At 37.3% G+C, this 21,034-nt stretch overlaps 1 protein-coding gene across 2 annotated transcripts; it reads left to right on the forward strand.

Annotated features, from left to right (window-relative positions):
- The first annotated feature begins 141 nt into the window (after positions 1-141).
- Positions 142-20,199, forward strand: LOC139129842 (B-cell receptor CD22-like). Of its 2 annotated transcripts, none has more exons than XM_070695523.1 (15): positions 142-258; positions 365-670; positions 9,994-10,272; positions 11,224-11,487; positions 11,913-12,176; positions 12,724-12,981; positions 13,611-13,889; positions 14,160-14,474; positions 15,522-15,656; positions 15,785-15,803; positions 16,057-16,154; positions 16,739-16,908; positions 17,607-17,655; positions 18,526-18,626; positions 19,042-20,199. In XM_070695523.1, exons 1-15 carry the CDS (start codon positions 156-158, stop codon positions 19,165-19,167), a joined length of 2,766 nt encoding a protein of 921 aa, XP_070551624.1. In that variant the 5' UTR covers positions 142-155; the 3' UTR covers positions 19,168-20,199. The 2 variants fall into 2 exon arrangements, 1 of the variants encoding a protein (XP_070551624.1); XR_011551697.1 differs by having other exon boundaries at positions 145-258; positions 15,785-15,827.
- Positions 20,200-21,034: the final 835 nt, after the last annotated feature.

Genomic DNA, 21,034 nt, shown 5'->3' on the forward strand with positions numbered 1-21,034 from the left:
AGAATTTTGTTTATCTATTTCCAAGTACTGTGAAATGTGATACGGTACGTCATTTTCGTATAACGTCGTTGATGGCGCCATCCCTTGCAACAATATAATTCTGTATTTGAGGAAACCACCCAAGCAATACAGCCGGGTACAAAGGTAAATCAAACATGGCGGTAAGGAGTCGAGATATCAATTTCCGTCCCCGTGTTCCTCTTCAGAGAACGGTGATGTTGTACTGGTTATCGTTTACGATGTCTATGAACGGGTGCGGTAAGCTTAGTTTTTGTAGAGTCCCTTACTATTGGCAATGTGTCTACGGTATATTCTGATTGGGCTGAAATATGTGCTGAATTCCACCTTAATTTCTTTCACACAGGGGCTCTGTCTTTTTCCGTGACGCCAGTTGATACGATCGTAGTGAGAGGAAAGGACACTCAATTAAATTGTTCGTTCGATAATTGGAGCGGTGAAATACTTTCTTGGCACAAAGTGACACCCCGGTCATTTCAAATTTCGAATGGAGCCACGGTTGTTGTGCCAGGGTATCAACTGATAGAGCAGTACGGGACAGGGAAGTACAGCATGGGATTATTTAATACCACAGCTGATCAAGAGGGAGTACACAGGTGTGATGCGTTCGTGTTCCCACCTCTACAAGCTGCAGCGGAGTTATTCGTCATTGGTGAGTATTAACTGTCCTATATACAACAGAAATAACAGTAAGTCACTGTTAAGATAGCCTAAACGTGACAAGCTGTTTAGACATAACCGAAAAGTTGTGAATTGAAATTGATACTGATATCAGCGCAGAGGGAAACATTGGCAAGCTCACTGACAACTACATATTTATATACTTTGTCCTTAATCAATAAGTGTTATGGTACTGCTTTCATTTGCTACGCTTTATTTCTGTATTTGATTATTTATTTATGTATGTGATTATATATTTTTTATCTATTCATTAATTTGCTTGCTTTTGTCTTTTGGTTTTTGTGTTTATATTTATTAATTTATTAATTAATTATATTATTTATTTATTTATTAATATTTATTTATTTATTAGTCTTCTCCGTTATTTGTATATTTATTAAGATTACCTATAATATGTAGTCAAATTTGATAACGTCAAACAACTTCTTTTAGGACTTTTATGGAAAACAACCAAATAACCTAAAAAATAAGGAGGGAGACATGGCATTGAGAACAGTATCAGAAAACGTTGAGATACCGATCAAACCGTTAAATAAAGCCGTTGAATAAAACACTATACACTATTGATTATATAATAAGAAGCGTCAAAGATAACTCGTCGACCAGTGACACCACACAATGTTAGCAACAGACAACTAGAAACAGCGAAAATCACAACCTTATAACATAAACGTACGATACAAAATATGTTGACGACCACATATATCTATCTTTCAACTAGTATTAAAAAATAAACGAACACTACCCTGAACACAGCAGAACAAAATTAGACAACCCGAGTGACAGAGCAAACTTCAAGTAGGAATCCCATAGTAATGCATACAATCTGTCAATTGTTTCACACAATTTATCCACTGAAGATGAACTTGAGGCAACTCATGAGGAAAGTTTTGCAACTTTCGAAACATACAGTGAAAGATCGTAGTGTTGTACAGTCTCTCCCCGCTCTCGAGTACAAACTGCACTGACACGCATGTTCCAGCTGTATCTCGCTGGACCTGATCAGTTTTATACACAAAACAGTGAAACATAAAATGCACACGATCTTACCAACCAAAATATGAACGATGTGTGCAGTAGTTTTCCTTTATTGATTATGACTCTTACTTATTCCTGCTCTGCAGGATTAAATCAAATGTTTACTTAAAAAGTGTACTTTTAGGTATCTCTCGTCATAAACAAACAAGCATAACACTCAACAGCAAGCACCAGTCCCTACTATCATGCACTGATTAGCCAATGCACACGATTCGTAGAAAATACAAACATCACTCTCTGCAGAACATAAAACTAAGAGCGCTAACATCAAATACAGGATTCTGAGCTTGCAAAAATATGCCATCAGAACACACAAAGCAGGGCCAGAGTGCTTTTAACAGCCAATGAATTGTGACTAGCAAGAAAACCAACCAAGCGATATGAATGCGGGATATAAGAGGCAACACCAACGCTCAATACAAACGAGATAACACGAACGTATACGTAACTGTTAGTATTTCATGATAAGCGATATCGACGGTAACCCCACTCCCTCCGAGAACGAATAGAACAAACGTCTAGACGAAAACGAACAGTATAAGATCTGCAATAGAGACGGAGGGCGTCCTGGATGTAGATGATAGAAGAAAAGCAATACTACGTCCTAGCCCATTCACTGAATCGGCCAAACACGATACAATACAGCAATCGTTGTGAACAACGTTCATAATTCTGTAAAGTTGGCCTAAGGACAATAATACCAAAGGGCCTTTTTAAAGGCGAACACATACTCAAAGGGAGAGTTACCGTACCTACATCGTGCCATGTCTCAACATAATCAAAGTAAAACTTAAGTTGCCCACGCGGAAATAGTTGAAAAATGCAAGTTTAATCGAATAATAGAATTTGTCACTACATAAATTTACAACAAATAGAATTTGCATTCCTATGATATAAAAGCAAGCATGGGGTCTCTGAAGTTACACAGGCGTATATAAATAATGGAAGACCAAAATATTTCCATTGACAATGATTACATGACACATGAGTATTAATAACTCTTTTACTAGAGTAAATGAAGCAAGACAATTAATTTTAATAAAATGAACAAACAATGTGCATTTTTCAAGTTACACTATACAATGACAAAGAACAAACTCAGGAATGTACACAACAATTACAATAAAGTTAGATAAAGTAAAACTTTTGAAGTGCAACTTTGGAATTAATTTGAGTTGTGACAAGAATGATTCGAGATGGGTTGTTTTGTTGGACTGTTATGCATTTCAAATTGTGTAGGAGCAATGACATGACCAAGTCAAAGTAAGTGAATTTGGTATGATTGACAGTTGACATCTTTCACTATCGTTTCTGTGCTCCCTGGAGGTGAATGCCATGGGCTATAATTGGTTATTAATTATGGTCAGCCCTTCAGAAATCTGTTGAGAGAAAAAGGGATATATATATCAAAATATATGCAAATATATGCAAATGAACTAATTATGATATGGGAAACTCATGAAACTTTCAAAAATGTATTCAAAAAAATATAGCAAAATGTAAGTATGATGACTCATGGCATGCTCATTAAGCAAAAGCATATATGTTAAACGAAACTTGGATCAAATTCACTCCATTCAGTTTTGTTGATGGCTTAATTTAGCTAATTATAATATGAGATACTCATAAACTTCAAGCATGACTTAAAGTAAGTATAGCTGCTGAAGCTTAGAAGTCATATCAAATTAAGTTACAAATATCACATTCACTTTCAACATATAGGCCAAGTACAGAATTTCATTTTGTACAAGTTTTAAATCAGAGTTACATGGTCATCATAAATGTGTTAGTAAATATAACCAATGTACTTCAAGAAGTCCAATCAAATGAATTTTGATACATTGCCTTATTAAAGTTTCATTAAATCTTTGCATAAGATCAATAAGATTGTGTGACTTTCAGATTTTCTCCATTAAATAATGTCTTTAATTTACAATGTGCTTGGCTGGCTGCCGGGGCTGGCTGCTGCTCTTTATTATCAAGCTGAGATCACAAACAACTACTATGCTAGTGTTTATCTGCCAATGCATACGCACATGTACATCTGCAACCCTTATACCTGTTTACACGTTTACTCACTGAGCACAGCCGTCTTTCAAAGTTTTATTTTGATAAATGTATTCGTGAAGAAAGCAGATTCAAGTTTCGTTTTCGTTACTCTTCAGTGCAGATTTGTTTTCTCTAAGTGAGAGCCGATTCCTAACAACCAAGGTCACGTAATTTGAAACTGTCTGCATCTCACGCACTACGTAGCTGCAATATGTGGCCTCCTTGGTCGACTGAGCCCGTTTCGATTACGATGTAAACTTGTACTTTTTCAACCGAGGGTTGATTAATGCGTTTCACACTAAGCATTGCCGAGATCCATGGCTCCAAATAAAGTTTACATCCATTTACCAAGCACAATGCAAGGTGCAATTACACTCTCGAGTGAAGTCGACCGTCATACACTTGCACAAAGAGAATGGCAACCACTGTCAAGGGCATACCACTTTACGGCAAACATAGAAAACAGTCAGTTGACTCCGCGTACGTTGGAGAGAACATGTCGCAAAACTCTAATTTTACGACTTTTTGTGTTTTACAACAGCAAGAACAATTATTTTGCGATGTCGGGCGGATTTTCAAGGGTTTTCAGAAAAAAAAATTCTCAGAGTTGAAGGACTTAAAATGATTGTAGGCGTGTACAGACGTAATGAAATACCTTTTCAAGCTTGAATTGTCCAGAGCTTAGTTAATTCAACCGCTGGTGCACTTGCCCATCGGACGGGAAGCATATTGATTTTTATACTTGCCCGAACGCAAAATTCACCAGCCACGGCCCGGCGTCGGGCGATAGGAATTTTTGAGCCCTGTACTGGCTAATGAATTGCAAGTATTTATTATTATTTAAATCACGCAGGCTGCGGTTTTGCTTTGTTTTCAAAATGTCACAACATGCTTTTATCTTGTGCCGTATGACTGCATATGCGGCTATCACAGAGGGCAACAACATGTCAAGTGTACAAAAGCTGCTGTCATCGATATGGAGATTAGCCAATCACAAGTTTGGATTCACGCTATGTTTTCATTCATGCCAAAATGTCGCAATTAGTTTGTTTTATTTTGCTAATGAGTTTTTCCGCCGTCAGACAACGCGTCTTCCTTCAGTGTTCCTTCATTCAAGCCGTAGGATCGATGACATGATGACCCAAAATTTAGTGGTAGAAAAATACCACCAGAAAAAAAAATTGGTGGCAGATTGACAGGTTTTGGTGGCAAATGCCACCATTGCCACCGATTATTTCGAACACTGTATTGTATCATATACTAAACAAAAATTACTATTTTGCGACATTGTCAAATCCCCACCTGTTGGGCGTCAGCGATCAAATTTGCAGCTGCCGGAATACGATGTCCGATCAATTTCTCTGCACTCCCGTCCCCGCGGAAAACACTGATAAGTGCATTACACGGAATAACCAAAAAAAAAAAACAAAAAAAAAAACCCAGAAAACCGAAAACTAAACAAAACGCGATAAAACCTAGCTTTTATACCCCATACCAGCGGGAACAGAACTATGGTTCAAAGATCATGATGCCCATTGGCTATACAAAGTCTTCAAAAGTCATGCGTTAAAACAAAGTCTGTTTTCGATGATATTCACATGGTTACGTTATACAACTTTAGAGTCCTATTTGAACATCAGGCTACACGAAAAATACGAAACAAATAAAAAAATATAACGAACAGCTATCGACAATTTCCCAATCTTGCAAGACAATTAAGACATACGGCTGGACACTTGGGCGATATAAGACACCGTTCTGGTCTCCGGCCCATTCATTTTGTCAAATTGATCCGCTACAGAGTTGTTGTTCATTCGTAAATGTTCATGACCCCGGGACGGCTATCGGTGTTTTGATGCATTCAGTAATGATTGACAGATAAATGTATCAAAGTTAACAAATTTTACAAATTTCACGTAGCTGACAAATCCTGTGATTGGCAGCGTTTAGATAATAGTTGCCGCGTTCTCGGAATTCAGTCTGTTTTACCCAGAAACGAACCGCTGCGTGTCTCCATAGTTACGATGCAAATTTTGGCCTTGAAGTGATCAGTATTTCAATCCGTGGTTCATGTTGTGTTAAACATTACATAAACTCAATCGTGTTTTTGCTGTCGTTTTTAACATTGCAACTTTCTGAATAGTGGAATTTCACTTGCAGAATGGACGTCTTTCATACGTTTATGATTGCAGCTTCTTGGATGGTTCAGTACGCAAGGGTAATAGTTTGCCTGTAAGTTTCATCGGGAAAAAGCGATAGCGGTTACAGAGTTGCTCTCGGCCTCTACATTTAACAAAAATGTCAGTATCGAAGTTTTCATCTTTTAACTGTTGTCGACATTTTGATTTCGACTCAAATCTTAAACTTGTCACTTAGGAATTTGTTTTGGCGTAGGCGATTGCTGCTACGAGCAGCTGGTTTGCCAATGTGGGTTTCGCGTTCATCACACGTCCTGTAGACGACAGACTGCCAAAGTATATTGCTTGAATTTCACTATCACTTCACCATCAATGCTTTCATCTAACGTTTATCCTTCGATTCACACTATTATAAGACCGCAAACATTTAGCAACTCAAGTTGTGCGTGTGTGATATGAAACACGGCAGGAATAAAAAACACAGAGCGCAAGGACTTACACGCGCACCGGTACATGTCACTGCCCCTCGTGAAGGGACTGTGTTTATGTCGATAAAATAAAATAAAATAACACCATTGAAAATGGTATGCTGGACGAGAGAGAGAGAGAGAGAGAGAGAGAGAGAGAGAGAGAGAGAGAGAGAGAGAGAGAGAGAGGAGAGAGAGAGAGATGAACTGGGTAACTGCTCTACCATATCTTTCTCATGCTTATTTACATTCTACAAAGCTACGAGAAAAAAGCCGATCGACTTTTCCACTGAAAACTGGAGCGTAAACATTCAAATGAAATCACACAAACTCACTTTTATTTTGGAGCCTTGGGCAATCTATAAGCATAAGGCTAAATCTGTATTGAGAAAGGGGTACTGTATAGAGATACTTTCAGTCGAGCGAAACGTCAATTGGGAAAGGGCAACGCGTACGGCAGTTGGCAGAAGTTATCGGAGCTATATCTATGCTTATTTATTTGCAGTCCTGTGATCAGACATGATTCGTAACACTCTGAAAAAGCCATAAAATAACTTACCTGCTGTATATCAACAACATATAACTGTATGGTTCTCAAAGAAAGCTACGTTAAATACGTCCCTCTGCAACAGTCATACCGATCACGGTTGCCAGTAGCCTACATTATGTCGGCCTTGGATCCGGATCAACTGCGTTCATGACGACATTGACTATGCGCTTGCGCACTTGATGTTGCACGTGATCTAGGGCTGGACCCTTAGTACTAAAGGGTGGGGTTTTTAATACTCTATATAACTTTTGTCTCCATAGGACCTTGCCACCAATTTCCTTATTTTGATGTTTGTTTTTTTAAATAAAAGTTTCATCAGCCTGTTACACAGTACTGGAGATTTCCCATCATGATTGGTACCCTCGGAAACTCCTCAGTGGTCTACTGTGTCTCCCATGTGTACATATATTCACAGACTGGTTTTTAAATTCTGAAAACGTACTTTTATGGACACCTTTCTTCTAAAATCCTATTTCAAATGATTTAGAAAAATGTGCTTGATTGAGAAAGAAGATAGCATTTTTGTAAATTTTTCCACTGATTGTGTCTTCAGCAATACAGAATAAGGTGATGGAAAGTAGGGAGACTAGTTGCACTTACGGTATTTTGTGAAACAAATGGATATTGATTTATTCCAAGCAGAAAGACAAAAGAAATTTACATGCTGACTTTTCAGAGAATGACCCCTTCAGTTTGTCATAACTTACTACCCAAAAGTCTGGCATTTATAGTACCTGCAGAATGACTTGTATGGTTATTTAATGATTTCTTTGAAATTTATAGAGATATATGTAAACATACTTTAATAGATGTAATTAATTATACATCTAGAGGTTTTATATTACTGCTTTCAGGCATAACGATAAAAAGTTATAAACATTCTAACGTTGTGTGTACAAATCAAACTGAATTGTGGATAATTTATTGTACCGTGTGTTAATGCTACCCTAAGGTAGAATAAGTAGACTACAAGAGGCTATGCAAAATTACTCATGGCATAGGATTGCGTATAGAAATGTTCGAAAACATACTAGGAATAGAGGCAATTTTCTGGTATTTCCACAAATGATTCATTGAAAGATGCTTTGTTGAAAAATATAAAACCATGTCACCATGCTTGATTTAAGACAACATCATAGTTGTAGGGTTTCCTTTGAGAAGCCACTGATGCAAAAGTGCTGACTCGGTACTTTTTCATAAGTTTTAATATATTAAATAGGTGGCATCTTTGTTATTGGATCAGTAACTTCATACCTTATGTTTATATCGAAAATACTACATGTAGAAGACATGTATTTCACCACTGTAGTAATGAAATGTACATGGCATTTTGTCAACTTTGGTCAAGACAATACTGATATATATTCCTTAGTAGGAAAGTCTCTTAAATATGTTAATTAGTTATTGTAATGCAAAAATGCTAAACCACTTAGACTACTGTTATATCAGAGTATTTTCAATTTACTTCGCAAGGTTTGTCAACTTTGGTCAGGTCAATGCAGACATATATCTGTGATGAGGAAAGTTAGTTGCATACACAAATGGACAGTGTCATTCTTTGTCATAATTCTTAGACAGACAAACAAACAGACAGACAGACAAACACAAAGAGAGATATACACAGAGAATTTAAAACATCAGTAGCACAAAAGCTCATTCGAATGAACACACAAGCTAAAAACCCTAGTCATGTAATACTATTTCCAAGTCCTCTGTGCCCCACTCCTCATAATTTAGTGCATCCTCCCTTGCTATGTAAATGAGCAAAAATAAGTCAAAATATTACTTCAAAAATTAATTTCTGCTGAACTATGCAACCAACAACCCCAAAAACTTTGTCAGATCTAGTTTCCATCCTAAAGATTCTGTGTACCTAATTTCATGACATTTGATGAATGAGTTTGAGAGATATCGACGATACAAATCCATAACACACACACAGACAGACAGACAGACAGACAGACATACATATTACAGACACACATACAGACTAACAAACGCCAACCTATGACATTGGCCCACTTAGGTGGGCTACGCCCACCGCGTGGGCCAAAAATAATACACTACTATGCCAAACATAAAATCAATAAATTAATACGGAGGCCAGCATAAGATGACACAGAAACAGAGAACGAAATGGACATCACATCGACAAAATGTCGTCATACACGATAAAATCAAAGTGAACATCGATACAAACGGCAACCTCAAATTCATCATAATTTCCCCTTCAAAACAAAGATCAGAGTACATCTCACGTCGGAGGCATAGCATTGAGAACACACTATCAGAAAACGGTGAGATACCAATCATACAGTTAGATAAAGAAGGGAATGACATACCACTCACTGTTGATTACATAATAAGGAGAGGTAAAACAAACTCAAGTGATAGCACGCAATGTTTGCAACACACAAGAACAGAGAAAAATACAACCTTATAACATAAACGTACGATACAAAACATGTTGACGAGTACAAATATCTATTTTTCGAACTGGTAAAGACAATACGGACACTGAGCTTACCCTGAACACAGTAGAACAAAATTAGACATCCTAGTTTCCAGAGTGACAGAACAGACGTCAAGGGGGAATCACATAGAAATACACACAATCTATCAATTCTTTCACACGATTTATCCAGGCAAAATGAACTTGAGGGGACTGATGAAGAAAGTTTGACAACTTTCGAAACATAGCGGACGGTTAAAGGATGGTTGTGTTGTACCCAGTCGCTCCCGGCACAGTGGACTAGAGACCGCACAGACACACAAATTACGGCTGTGTCTCGCCGTGCCTAATCTGTTCTATACACAAGAGAGAGGAACATAAATACACACAACTATAAAGAGGATAGACAATGCCCCATCCTGCCACCACCCAATAAAGAAAAATCAACAACAACATAATTTAGTATTCCAGTTTAAACGTGTCGTAATGACTGCTAATACTAATATTTAGATGGGACATTAATCCTTGAGGCAACATGCGGGTGTCAATCAAAGTTTTAAGATTATAAAATGTTCTGTTTCTTCATGTGTTATATGCCAGAAAAATGGTTAGACTGTACTGTGAGTCCCGGTGCCACAGTGAAAGAGCAAGAAGAGGTGGTCTTCACCTGCAGTGCGGATAGGGGTGCTCCCCCTGGAGAACTACTGTGGCTAATGGATGGGGACATCACGTCAGTGGAGACTAATTCGTCCAAGATAGATTGGAAATATAGTTTCAACAGATCTGAAAGCGGAGCGGTGGTCGATTGCTACATAAGACACGTGACGTTGCCGCCTCCATTGCCTTCGTGTAAAGAAGAGATAATTATAGAAGTTCAATGTAAGTAGAGATGTTAACTCTACTTTAAAGCGTTAATAAACACAATCGTGCATTTTGAACTAACTATTCTTTCTAGTTGCACCAGACGGGTTCTTTAGGCAGGTCTCGGCTATCACGGAATGTCACATTGTATCAATTTGACCCTCCTGACACGCTGACAGGGACGCGTTATCAGGTTCAAATGTTGATTTAGTGATTTGTGAATGAAGTGTTCGAGTGCATGTGTCAATGTAAAGCGTAAATACTCTAAGGAGCCATGAATACTATATAGTAAATCGCTAATACTAATTCCATGCTTTGAAACTAAATCCAAAGAAGTCCAAGATAAGTTAGAAAGCCTAAAAACATCACTGAAAACATTCTACAGTACAAAATGATATGCAGCAATAACATACAAAATATTGCGCTGAGGGAGGCTTTAATCCAGTATGCTAGGTACAAAGTTCATTGTCCCGTGTTGACATTGACAATCTATTTACAAGCCAACAGTGCTCAGAATCGTTCTATGTGAGTTTACATCATGACTCATGTTTTGATCAACAATTAGTATACTCCAAGTAACGTTATTGTGATTAGCCTTGTGTTTGTCTGTACAGTGTGTGTATTTGGAGCAAACTTCAATATTTGACGCTTTAATTAAACTTGAAAGCTAACATTAATCCGGTATTGAACAATTTTTACATACTCATAAGATATCATTTTTTGTGTTAGTGGGTCAAATTTTGTATTGTCAACAACGTTTAGGGGAGTAGACTATGAAGGTTAATCAAAAGAGGCGATAGTTTGAAAATATGTAAAACTTAATAGTTCAAAATAGCTTTAGCGTATACTTTGTACGGGCTACCTGTACTTTAGGTCACAAAAGTGGATTCATATTGTGCTATTGAATGAGTTTGTTTAATATTATTGATCAAAATACCAACAACAACTTTACACTATTGTTGTTAAAAGATGGACCATCGATCGTCATCAGGAATGGACCAGAGGGTGTAGTAGTCGAAGGGCGAAACTACCAAGCATTCTGTGATGTGGATGCCAACCCGGCAGCCACAGTTTACTGGCAACACCCTTCGGGTGACACGACTGCTGATGCAACGCTACTGCTGGATAGCGCGTCCCGAGATCAACGAGGGGACTACAAGTGTTTTGCAAACAATACGTTCTGGGATAACTCGACAGGCTCCTCGGAGGAAATTCATTCTCTTGATGTACAGTGTAAGTGAAAATGTACAAAATAATCTTCCCCCAGCATGTGGAAATCCTTCTGTGTGACTGGCCCGTGAAACTCAGGCTGTTGCCCTACTGCATTATATTGTGATATTTTGCACTTTTCGATGTTCAATAACCATCTAACTCTATGATATTGCTCAATTTAAAGCCTCAATGACATAGCGACACTTTATGGGTCATTTGTAACAAAAGGTGTTACTATAAATATTTTGATCACACCCTTCTTGCTGTGACTAACAGGGTTGTTGTCGACTAGCACGCCTTGGTGCTTGTTAAGCCTCGAGTGCATCAAAGGTCAACCATATTTTACGGGATCTGACCTCGTCTCCACAGAAACCAAGAAATGAGACCTTTAGTAGCCGTGCCGTTCGTCGGTTCAACCATTGACATTTGTTAATCATTTATTTCAGTTCCCCCTTCTGTGGCAGTGCCGCCCGAAGTCGCGTGTAAAATCGGCGAAAGCGTTCAACTCACATGCCACAAAATCGACGCAAACCCGTCTGATGTCGACTACACATGGTATCTCGCAAACGGTGAAATGTTCAGCAACGCGACGATTGAAATAACCAACATAACACGGGATTTACACGGCGACCAGTCCTGCACGGCAAGTAACACCTACTACGACGGAACGTATGGCACGGGCAGCAATGTAACATTCCTTGACGTGCAGTGTAAGTACGATTCATCCCCTGGCATATGGCACCATCAGGGAATAATTGTCTCCGGATAGTAAGTCAAAATGAATATAGTCTTAATTTTTGGCCATACCTGTAGTAATTGTATTATTTTTTTTCTGTGAAAGAAAATAATTAGTTCTTTTCTATAAAGTGTGTTTTGATAAACCATAAAAACACAATACATTCTGTACACTATACAATGAAATTGTTCACGAATGCATACTCGTCCGTACTAAACTTTGTATGTCAATATCAATATTTGTCATTACGCACAGCAAGAAAATATTTGATATATAAAACATTATTCATGGGGAGTATATCAAACATTTTCTTCATCATTCTGACAACAAATAAAGCTTCCGCAAAATATGAAAATGTGACACGCGATGTGTTGAGCATATTTTACTTGTACATTTCTTCAACAAAACACTTCTGCATTTATTAGCCATTAATACCACTAAATCTTTTTGGAAAATACGAGCGGAAGAGCCAAACTATTTTGTCGTTCCCTTGACCATTTCTACTTAACATTACGTTACAGACCCTCCAGAAGTAAATAACTCGAGAATCGAAACCAAGGAAAAAGACACTGTCATTTTAAGCTGCCATGTTGACTCCAATCCACATCCGTCGGAATTCCAATGGTTCTACGAAGATGTACTGCTAGCAAACGAATCCACATATGCTATCGATGACGTCACTCGAGACGACGCTGGCAACTATACGTGTACAGTGACTACAGTCTTCTATGACAACACTAATGCTACTGACCAGGGTATCGTGTATCTTGGAGTCCAATGTGAGTCGTCAGAAATTATTTAAAACTCTGAAATTTTAGTTTTTGACCCGGACATGATAAGTAAGGTGGCTCAGTTTGCGATACACTTGTAAATAAGAAACATTGATATATGTATCAGCGAGTATAAAAAATAGAAACATAGAAAAGTTTTTCAGAAAAAAATGGCATTCCTTCAAGATAACGGTTTGGTCTAATGCGTTTTCAAGTAAGTTCATAGCGTGTCCCTCCCCTCGGAGACCAATAGACTAAAGTCAATCACGTTCTGCGCCCGGAATTAAGACTTTATAAGCTTCGCCTGATTTACAACGAAAGTCTCAATAAGTTTCAATATTTTGAGTGGCCAGTCATAGCTCATTCAGTTTCCATAAATGGGTGCACGTGAGCCCAGTAATTTTGAGGCGATGTGAAACCATCACCTGTTTGAAACTGAACAACATTCCGAGGTATAATTGCCAATGATCAACGTTGCTTATGATGTTCTTTCATTCGTTCCATAAAATTATGTTAGTGTTTATTTCCTCAAAGTCTATGATTCATTGTAATGAATACATATATGAATAAGCTGGTGGCCATCGTGACTAATGCTTTCTTTTTTTATTTGAATCTTTCAATAATCAATCATTTTCCAGATTTATCCAGCGTGAATATCACGATACTTCCATCCAGAATAAACGAAGGTGATGACGTCGATATCCACTGCCAAGCTTCAGACGGAAATCCTGACTCGCATAAAATAGAGCTGATCTTTGAAGGCATGCCTCTTGCAATGGACGATGGTCAAGAATTGCACCACAGAATCAACGATATCAGTCCTCAAAGCACTGGATCTTATCAGTGTCGAGCATTCACTATCTTTCACGATGACAGTGAAGAATATTCAGCCACTGAGGCGGAATTGGTTGTTTATTGTAAGTGTTTATTTGTGTTAAAGTGTTTGTTTGTCTGTTTTTTCATTCAATATGTTTTAAGACGAACTGAACTCAAGATATATCATGATGACATAAACGTTGTTAGCATGAGTGTATAGGCAGTTATTACAGTCTAAATATAAGCGGTAATGTTTTGGTGGATGACATCAAATTTCGTCGACTAAAATAAACCAGATATCTACCCAGTGATACTTTATAAATTATGATTTCTGTCAAAGCACAAACGATTATTTTTTTGGTATATCTTAGACTCAGCACGCCTTATTCCGAGTAACGAAACCGAATTAAAGGTGGAGATCGGTGAGGTTGTTGACATTAACTGTACTGCTCATGGAATGCCTGTGCCCTCAATCAAATGGTTCGATACCAATGACAGAGAAATCAGCGACGAGGATGACAATTTCGAGATCAGAAACCATCAACCAATAGGCAACGTGGTTACAAGTAGTCTCAGTATTACACTTGCCGACAGTACCTACTATGGTGAATATGTATGTGAAGCTACCAACGCAGATGACGTCACTGGTGATCGCCAATCAACAACGATCATTGAACTTATCGCAGGCAAGTACATCTTTCAGTGGCGTTATTTCTTCTTGTTTTCCGTCTGATTTTAATCAGATTCCACGATTCTGATTGAACATTTTAAAGTTCATTTAACCTGATAGTTGCAATGAATACTGTAGTAAAATATCATTTAATAACCATTCTTAACGTGAATGCAGTAATCATTCTCTTCTTACAACAAGGTTGGAACTATGTGGGATAATTGGATCTTTTATGTTTTTTTCTTATTTGTCAAAAGCGTTGGGTGCCCTATCGCTAAATGTTGAAATATTACAAATGACTCAGAAGACGGAAGTGCATTGCTTTAAGAGTAAAGCAGATGAGCTTACATTTGCAGATTAAACGGACATTAGTTCACCATCCAATTATTCCGAATAAGATCCAATCGTGTTTTAATTAAACACCAATTTACAATGAATTTCGCTGTGGAATGGGAGACGTTTAAAAATATGAAATGTTTTTTTTTTTATTTCCTATTCTGTATAGTTGGCACATCACCTTTTGTCAAAGGTTAAAACTAATAAGCAATATTTGTCTTTTTGTTCTTTTATACAAGGTAAAGCTACATACACACATACATACATACATACATACATACATACATACATACATACATACATACATACATACATACATACATACATACATACATACATACATACATACATACATACATACATACATACATACATACATACATATAAAGCTTCGATAAAGTTTGTGTGTGCGATGTGTGATAGTGAGCGTACGTCCGTGAGTGCTTCACGAAGTCTACAACGTGTGGAGCGGTCTCAGTCAGAAAAATGTAACAACTTTGCCGGCTATTGAACCGCTCTTTTTTGAGAGTGGGGATTTAGCCGAGCGGTTCTGTCTGTGGCCTCTCCGCTAGGCGACTGATGCCGTATGTTGTGGGTTCGAACCCGATCGAAAACTAGCCGTATACATACGAAATACATACATACATACATGCTGCATTGCCTTATTTCACTTCAGAGGTGCAAGTAGGATTTTTATCGGTATACTTTCCAATTTTTTTACCATCAGACAATGTATCAGAGCCGCTCGTCGCCATCATAACCACTTCAGTCCTGGTTCCCCTTATACTCATTGCGGTCATCATTATCGTCGTCATATGGTGTCGAAAACGCCGACCGAAGAATACGAATGAACACAGTTTAGGTAAGTTGCATCTTCAGATCCACATGATAAGTATATACATCCATATGGTATACCTATTAACTTTTTTATTATTAGATGATTTGCTCTCAATGTTACCCAACATTTCTTTTTGTCTGTTTGTATTGCAGATCACACTTTTACGTACGAGTAAGTTATATCTTATTCTAATCGGTAAGGCTGTTTAGAAAATGTTTGGTCTGATTTGATTTTTCAACACTATATCGCCACTAGTTCTTCTTACGCTAATTGATATATGATTTCATTGATCAGAAAACACTAAAATTTATTCCAATCGAAGTACGCGCACCGAATGTATTGTTTTGCCCAAATTAATTTATTATCGTCTGGAATGTTCGTAAGCTGATCGCTTTACCTGCGTGATTATTCAATCAAAATATAGGTCACGCGAAGAAACAATGGAAACAACGGAGAACGTAACATTCCAGAGGGTTGAACCAGACGGCACGTCTTACGATATGGACATCGTCCGCTATACAGGTAATCCCAGGTCATCATGTAATATGTAATGTTACGGGCAATGCTGTCGTGATTTATGCACCGCATACTACTTCAGGCTGAGAATAGAAAACTGTCATTAGAAAACGAATAAGGACACGTTGGTTTTGTCAGTTCAACATCTGATATCCGGGTATCACGCATGGACAAATTTTGTAAATCAGTGTATAAAAGAAAACCATCAAAGTATGTACAAGAAGGATTTTCGGGGAAAGGTGCACGACACTTAACTATTTTACAATTACAGTTTTTCATAAAATGGTCACCCATTTGGTGGCACATTTCACCCACAAAGACATGTGTTGGATATTCCGTATTTTCACCAGTGTTTTAGCTGGCCGGTGCACCGCTAACCAGCGACGTGGGGCCTTGTCCAGCATTTACAGTGTTAGCGGGGAATAAATGACACTTAACTATTTTCTGTATTCCTTCTAATCGGACCCGTGCTGACTCCCTGGGTTAGTAATGATACGTTATGCTGCCGGTGCCAACTAAAGGCAACACACATGACAAGCATGTCTATTTTGCAACGATTCCCAAGTCGTATTTTCCCTGTTATCCCACAGAAGAGACGACATTCAGTTCATTTAGACCACCGTCTACGGACTCTGCCCAGTCGACGTCTGCAGATGACGACGAGGGCGACCCCTCCAAGGCGGATAGGAAGAGCGCAGATGACCACGAAGGCATTGAGAACGTGTACGCAAAAGATCACAAAACAAATTTTAAAAGAAACGTAAGAGCAATGATGTTTTATTATTGTTCTTGTTTTTTTTTAATTTTCTGCTTTTCTGTCATTCAATGTAGTAAATTTGTAGCTTATGAAAACTGGCAAACGTCACATTCAGTCAAAAAGAAAAAAAAACTTTCTTATTTTAAGCTTTTGTAATAATGATGTGCTTTGTAATCACGTCAACATATGTTAACTGATTCGACAATTCCAGCCTGATACAGGGTTACCCAAACTAATTATCAAATTTCGAGAGCCTCTTACTGTACATACTTTGGCAAGAATCCAAGTATTAATGGTGGCCGTCTTTTTAGCTTGCGCAATTTTACCGGCAAGAGATTTTCCGTCACTGTGAATTTAAGTTGTACATTTGTTACATAGGCCTATTATATGTATACAGAAGAGGTCGGGTAAATTTCGGATGATGTAACTTGTGATGTCGCCGCTGTAATTAACAGTATTTTTATCGATAACAATAATAACATAATATCGATAGCAGTGGGAAACGTCAGAAGCTATCTGTCACTTTGCGTACAGGGCACAGTTTACAGATATGCTACCTGAGAGCATTGTTAGGCACGTCGTGGCCCTCACGTTCACAGACACGTGAGCAAACAAACGCCTGCCCTCCGCTGCTCAGAGCCTCCCATATTGACTTTAGTTACGCTGCTTCTCACTACATTTGATGTTTTTTCCCCTTTCAGAGTCAAGAGGCAGATGTAATAACACCAAATTCGCCGAGCTTCCAAAACGGTAATTATACACGCGACACTCGATTTGTTTTTACGAATGCACAGTCGGGTACTGAAAATTTTATCAAACAGCTGAGAGCCGAACAGTGAGGCAAGAATGTGTGTTTTCATTGTGTTGCCTGGCAGCATATGAATACCAATGTTTGCTTTGCTCTACCTTCTAATAAATCAGCTATTAGGTATACATCTTATTGACCTAATAGCAGCAAGTCTGGCATTTGCTCGTTGAAAGGTCATCTAGGGTCATACTACAACAGGCTGACCCATACTCCTCAGTAATAATGGAAAGCACACATTGAAAATAAAATCTACAAACAGCAGTTATTTTTTTGATAAATGTCTATCATTCTGTCTGGTATCAGAATTAGAGACATCCATATGGTTATTTTATGTCTCAAAGATAATGGAGATTTCCCTGACAGTTACAATTCCCGTCGTTTGTTAATTTACCTTGAGGGCGCAGTTTCCATCATGCAGCGCGTTGCCTCCACTTTCAGTTAGATTGTGTCATTTTTACCCACACTCCATCTACACAGCAAACGATTTTGTTGTAAATAAATACAGCGAAGCCGATAATGTCATGATGTTTTATAGGACACCATATTTTCACAATAACTATTTTCTTAGCATGGGAATGCTTGTTACAGTATTTAAAAGACGACTTCATAGCAACTTATTTCCGAACCTAGGTCAATTAGTAGATTTTTATGATTTATCTCGCATCAAATCTACCTAAAAAATGTCGACGGATGTGCCAACTACGTGGCACAAAATGAAATACATCTTGAACAGAGATAAACGTTTAGCCGCCAAAACAACCTTGAGGGATCGTCACGACAAACTGTATTTCTTAATCCCTCTTGTCATGCAGGCGTGCAAGAAGAACCATTTCATGAACCACATGGATGGAAAAACGACATACAAGGCAGTACTCTTCCTGGTGCCAATTTTTCAGTGTATCAAAGCAATCAAGTACGTCAGTCCCGCTTGTTTATGGCAATTATATTTGCTAATTTTGGACATGTCATAGGCAAACGGATATATTTAATTTCTATTATATATATATATATATATATATATATATATATATATATATATATATATAATATATACCATTTATTTATTTTATTTATTTACTTTTATTCATGCATTATTTATTCTTGCATTTCATTTTTTTTCGTTTGTGAAGTCATTTATTTTTTTCGTGAGTTCGTCAATTTATGTAGTGATTTAGTAATAGTGTCATTCTCTCTTAGAATTGTCAATAAATAATGGAAATGTCTCACAACATCTTTCTCTCACCAAAAAATTGAAGAATAAAATCATAATTAAATGTAGGAACTCTCTTAACTGCTACCATTGCAATAATCTTAATTCCCTTTGACAGGGTTTTAGAAGACCAGAAATCATGTTCACCGATCTAGATTTACCGTACGGTGTGAAACTAGCTGAATCGGAGCAAAGGCTGCCTTCAGATGACGAGGAGGACTTAACAACTGTACATTGGGTTTAGTCAGACCCTAGCATGTAGAACAACATTCCTTCTATGATGAAGTGAGCAATATTTCTTGTAAATAATACAATGTTTGAAGTTATACTTTGTAAATATATAAAGAGTAATATATTTTTGTACTTTCACGCTTATTAGAAGTATATTTGCAAAACAACAATGTACAATAAGACCAGTTTTTCTCAATCAAATATACATTCAACGCAAATCTTGTGTTGAAATCGTGTACCAAAAAGTGCAATTTTCAAGACGTAAAATTGAATCAATCAATTTGTAAATTAAAAAATCAATTAATTCATTCATTCACTCATTCATAATTTATTTCTTTATTTATGCGTACACAAATTAATAAATAAAATAATCGATCACTTGATTATTAATAACACATTTATTCATTCATATTTGAATTATTTTATTCATTTTTTTAATAATTCATTTATTCATTTACCTATTACTAAAATATTACAAAAATATTTCAAATTTTTATTATTTATTATCATTTATTATCTTTTCCTGCTATATCTGTTCGCATATTTACCAATGTAATATAATAGGTACCTGCAAGTACCATTTCTCACTAATGTGCCCATGGCATGTTAAGAATCGACTTTTATTGAGACAAGATTTATCAGAGAATCACCTTGCCGACGGCTATAATCATCTTCCAATCATGTGTTTTTGAACAGTTTTTTCAGAACCTTTCAAATACTTTGCTGATGTGTACAATGTTAAGCTCGTATAAGTTGTAAATGTTTTGTGTAGTACTTTTGGCTACGCTCATTTCACATCTTTGGTGAGAGAGAGAAAGAGAGAGACAGAGACAGAGACAGAGACAGAGATACAGAGACAGAGACAGAGAGACAGACAGATAGACAGACAGAGAGACAGAGATATTATGTCACTTTTACTTACTGTATTTTGCTGGTTACAAAAAACAAAATGTTAGAGGTTCAAAATTTTTTGTTCCTCTCCTATGTTTATTGTTTCTTGAATTTACAAAATAAACCGTGCTTAAAAGCATGATATTTTACTATATTCAGAATTTGACTGGTCTAATTAGAGTTTTCCACGTATGTAATACCTGTCTGATTTCATTTTCAAATTTCTAAGGAGCATGTACAAATCATAATGAACTTCTATACCTGCTGTGATTATGATGTACTGCAGGAAGGGCAATCGGCTATTTTTTGTTGCAAAAGTTAATTTATCTTTTTAATTAGTGCTATAGCAATCGCGGAATGTTTACACAGGCTAGTAAAGTTTGGCTTTTGTTTGTATGAAACAGGCTTTCATTAGGAACAATTAATCTCGCTGACATGGTCCCTATAAATAATGGCATATCGATGGCAAAGCCTTGTGACATTTAGATACTAGTGATTATGAACGTATATACTACGAGCGTCTCCTGATGAGCTCCCTTTGATGAGGTACTAATCTGAACCTTATAAGGTGTCCTCGCAAAGTTTTATATTTTCACTCAACTTATCATCTCCACAACTTTACAGTACTCTCTCAATATCACGGATAGAAAAACAAGGGGCAAAAGTGCATAGTTTGGTACTAGGAAAAAAATACGTTAAATCTACCGAAAGGGCCATTTTCCGCGTGATAGATCTCAAAGGAATTGTAAAATTTGAAAAATCTGAATCCCTAGCTTTCAAACTCAAATTTAGTCATAGATAGTCCGACCATTTTCCTGCACTCGTCGACTGACCCATTACCTTCAAATTTATGAACTCTGAACTTTCCTTGCTCACATGGAGACCCTTGTATGAGGGAAAAGCGCCGAGTTCCTCTTGTTAGGAGTCAACAAGCACGCAATGTCGTAAATATTATAAACTAAAGACATACATAGTCCGACCATTTTCCT

Source organism: Ptychodera flava, chromosome 3 (genome assembly GCF_041260155.1).
Source record: "Ptychodera flava strain L36383 chromosome 3, AS_Pfla_20210202, whole genome shotgun sequence".
Classification (NCBI taxonomy): domain Eukaryota; kingdom Metazoa; phylum Hemichordata; class Enteropneusta; family Ptychoderidae; genus Ptychodera; species Ptychodera flava.

What these genes read in the sequence shown, in the direction of transcription:
- LOC139129842 (XM_070695523.1), top strand. Translation starts at nt 156, where the DNA reads ATGGCGGTAAGGAGTCGAGATATCAATTTCCGTCCCCGTGTTCCTCTT. An exon ending in AAACAAATTTTAAAAGAAAC is followed by an intron (nt 16,909 to 17,606) that starts GTAAGAGCAATG and finishes TTCCCCTTTCAG; the next exon opens with AGTCAAGAGGCAGATGTAAT. An exon ending in CAGTGTATCAAAGCAATCAA is followed by an intron (nt 18,627 to 19,041) that starts GTACGTCAGTCC and finishes TCCCTTTGACAG; the next exon opens with GGTTTTAGAAGACCAGAAAT.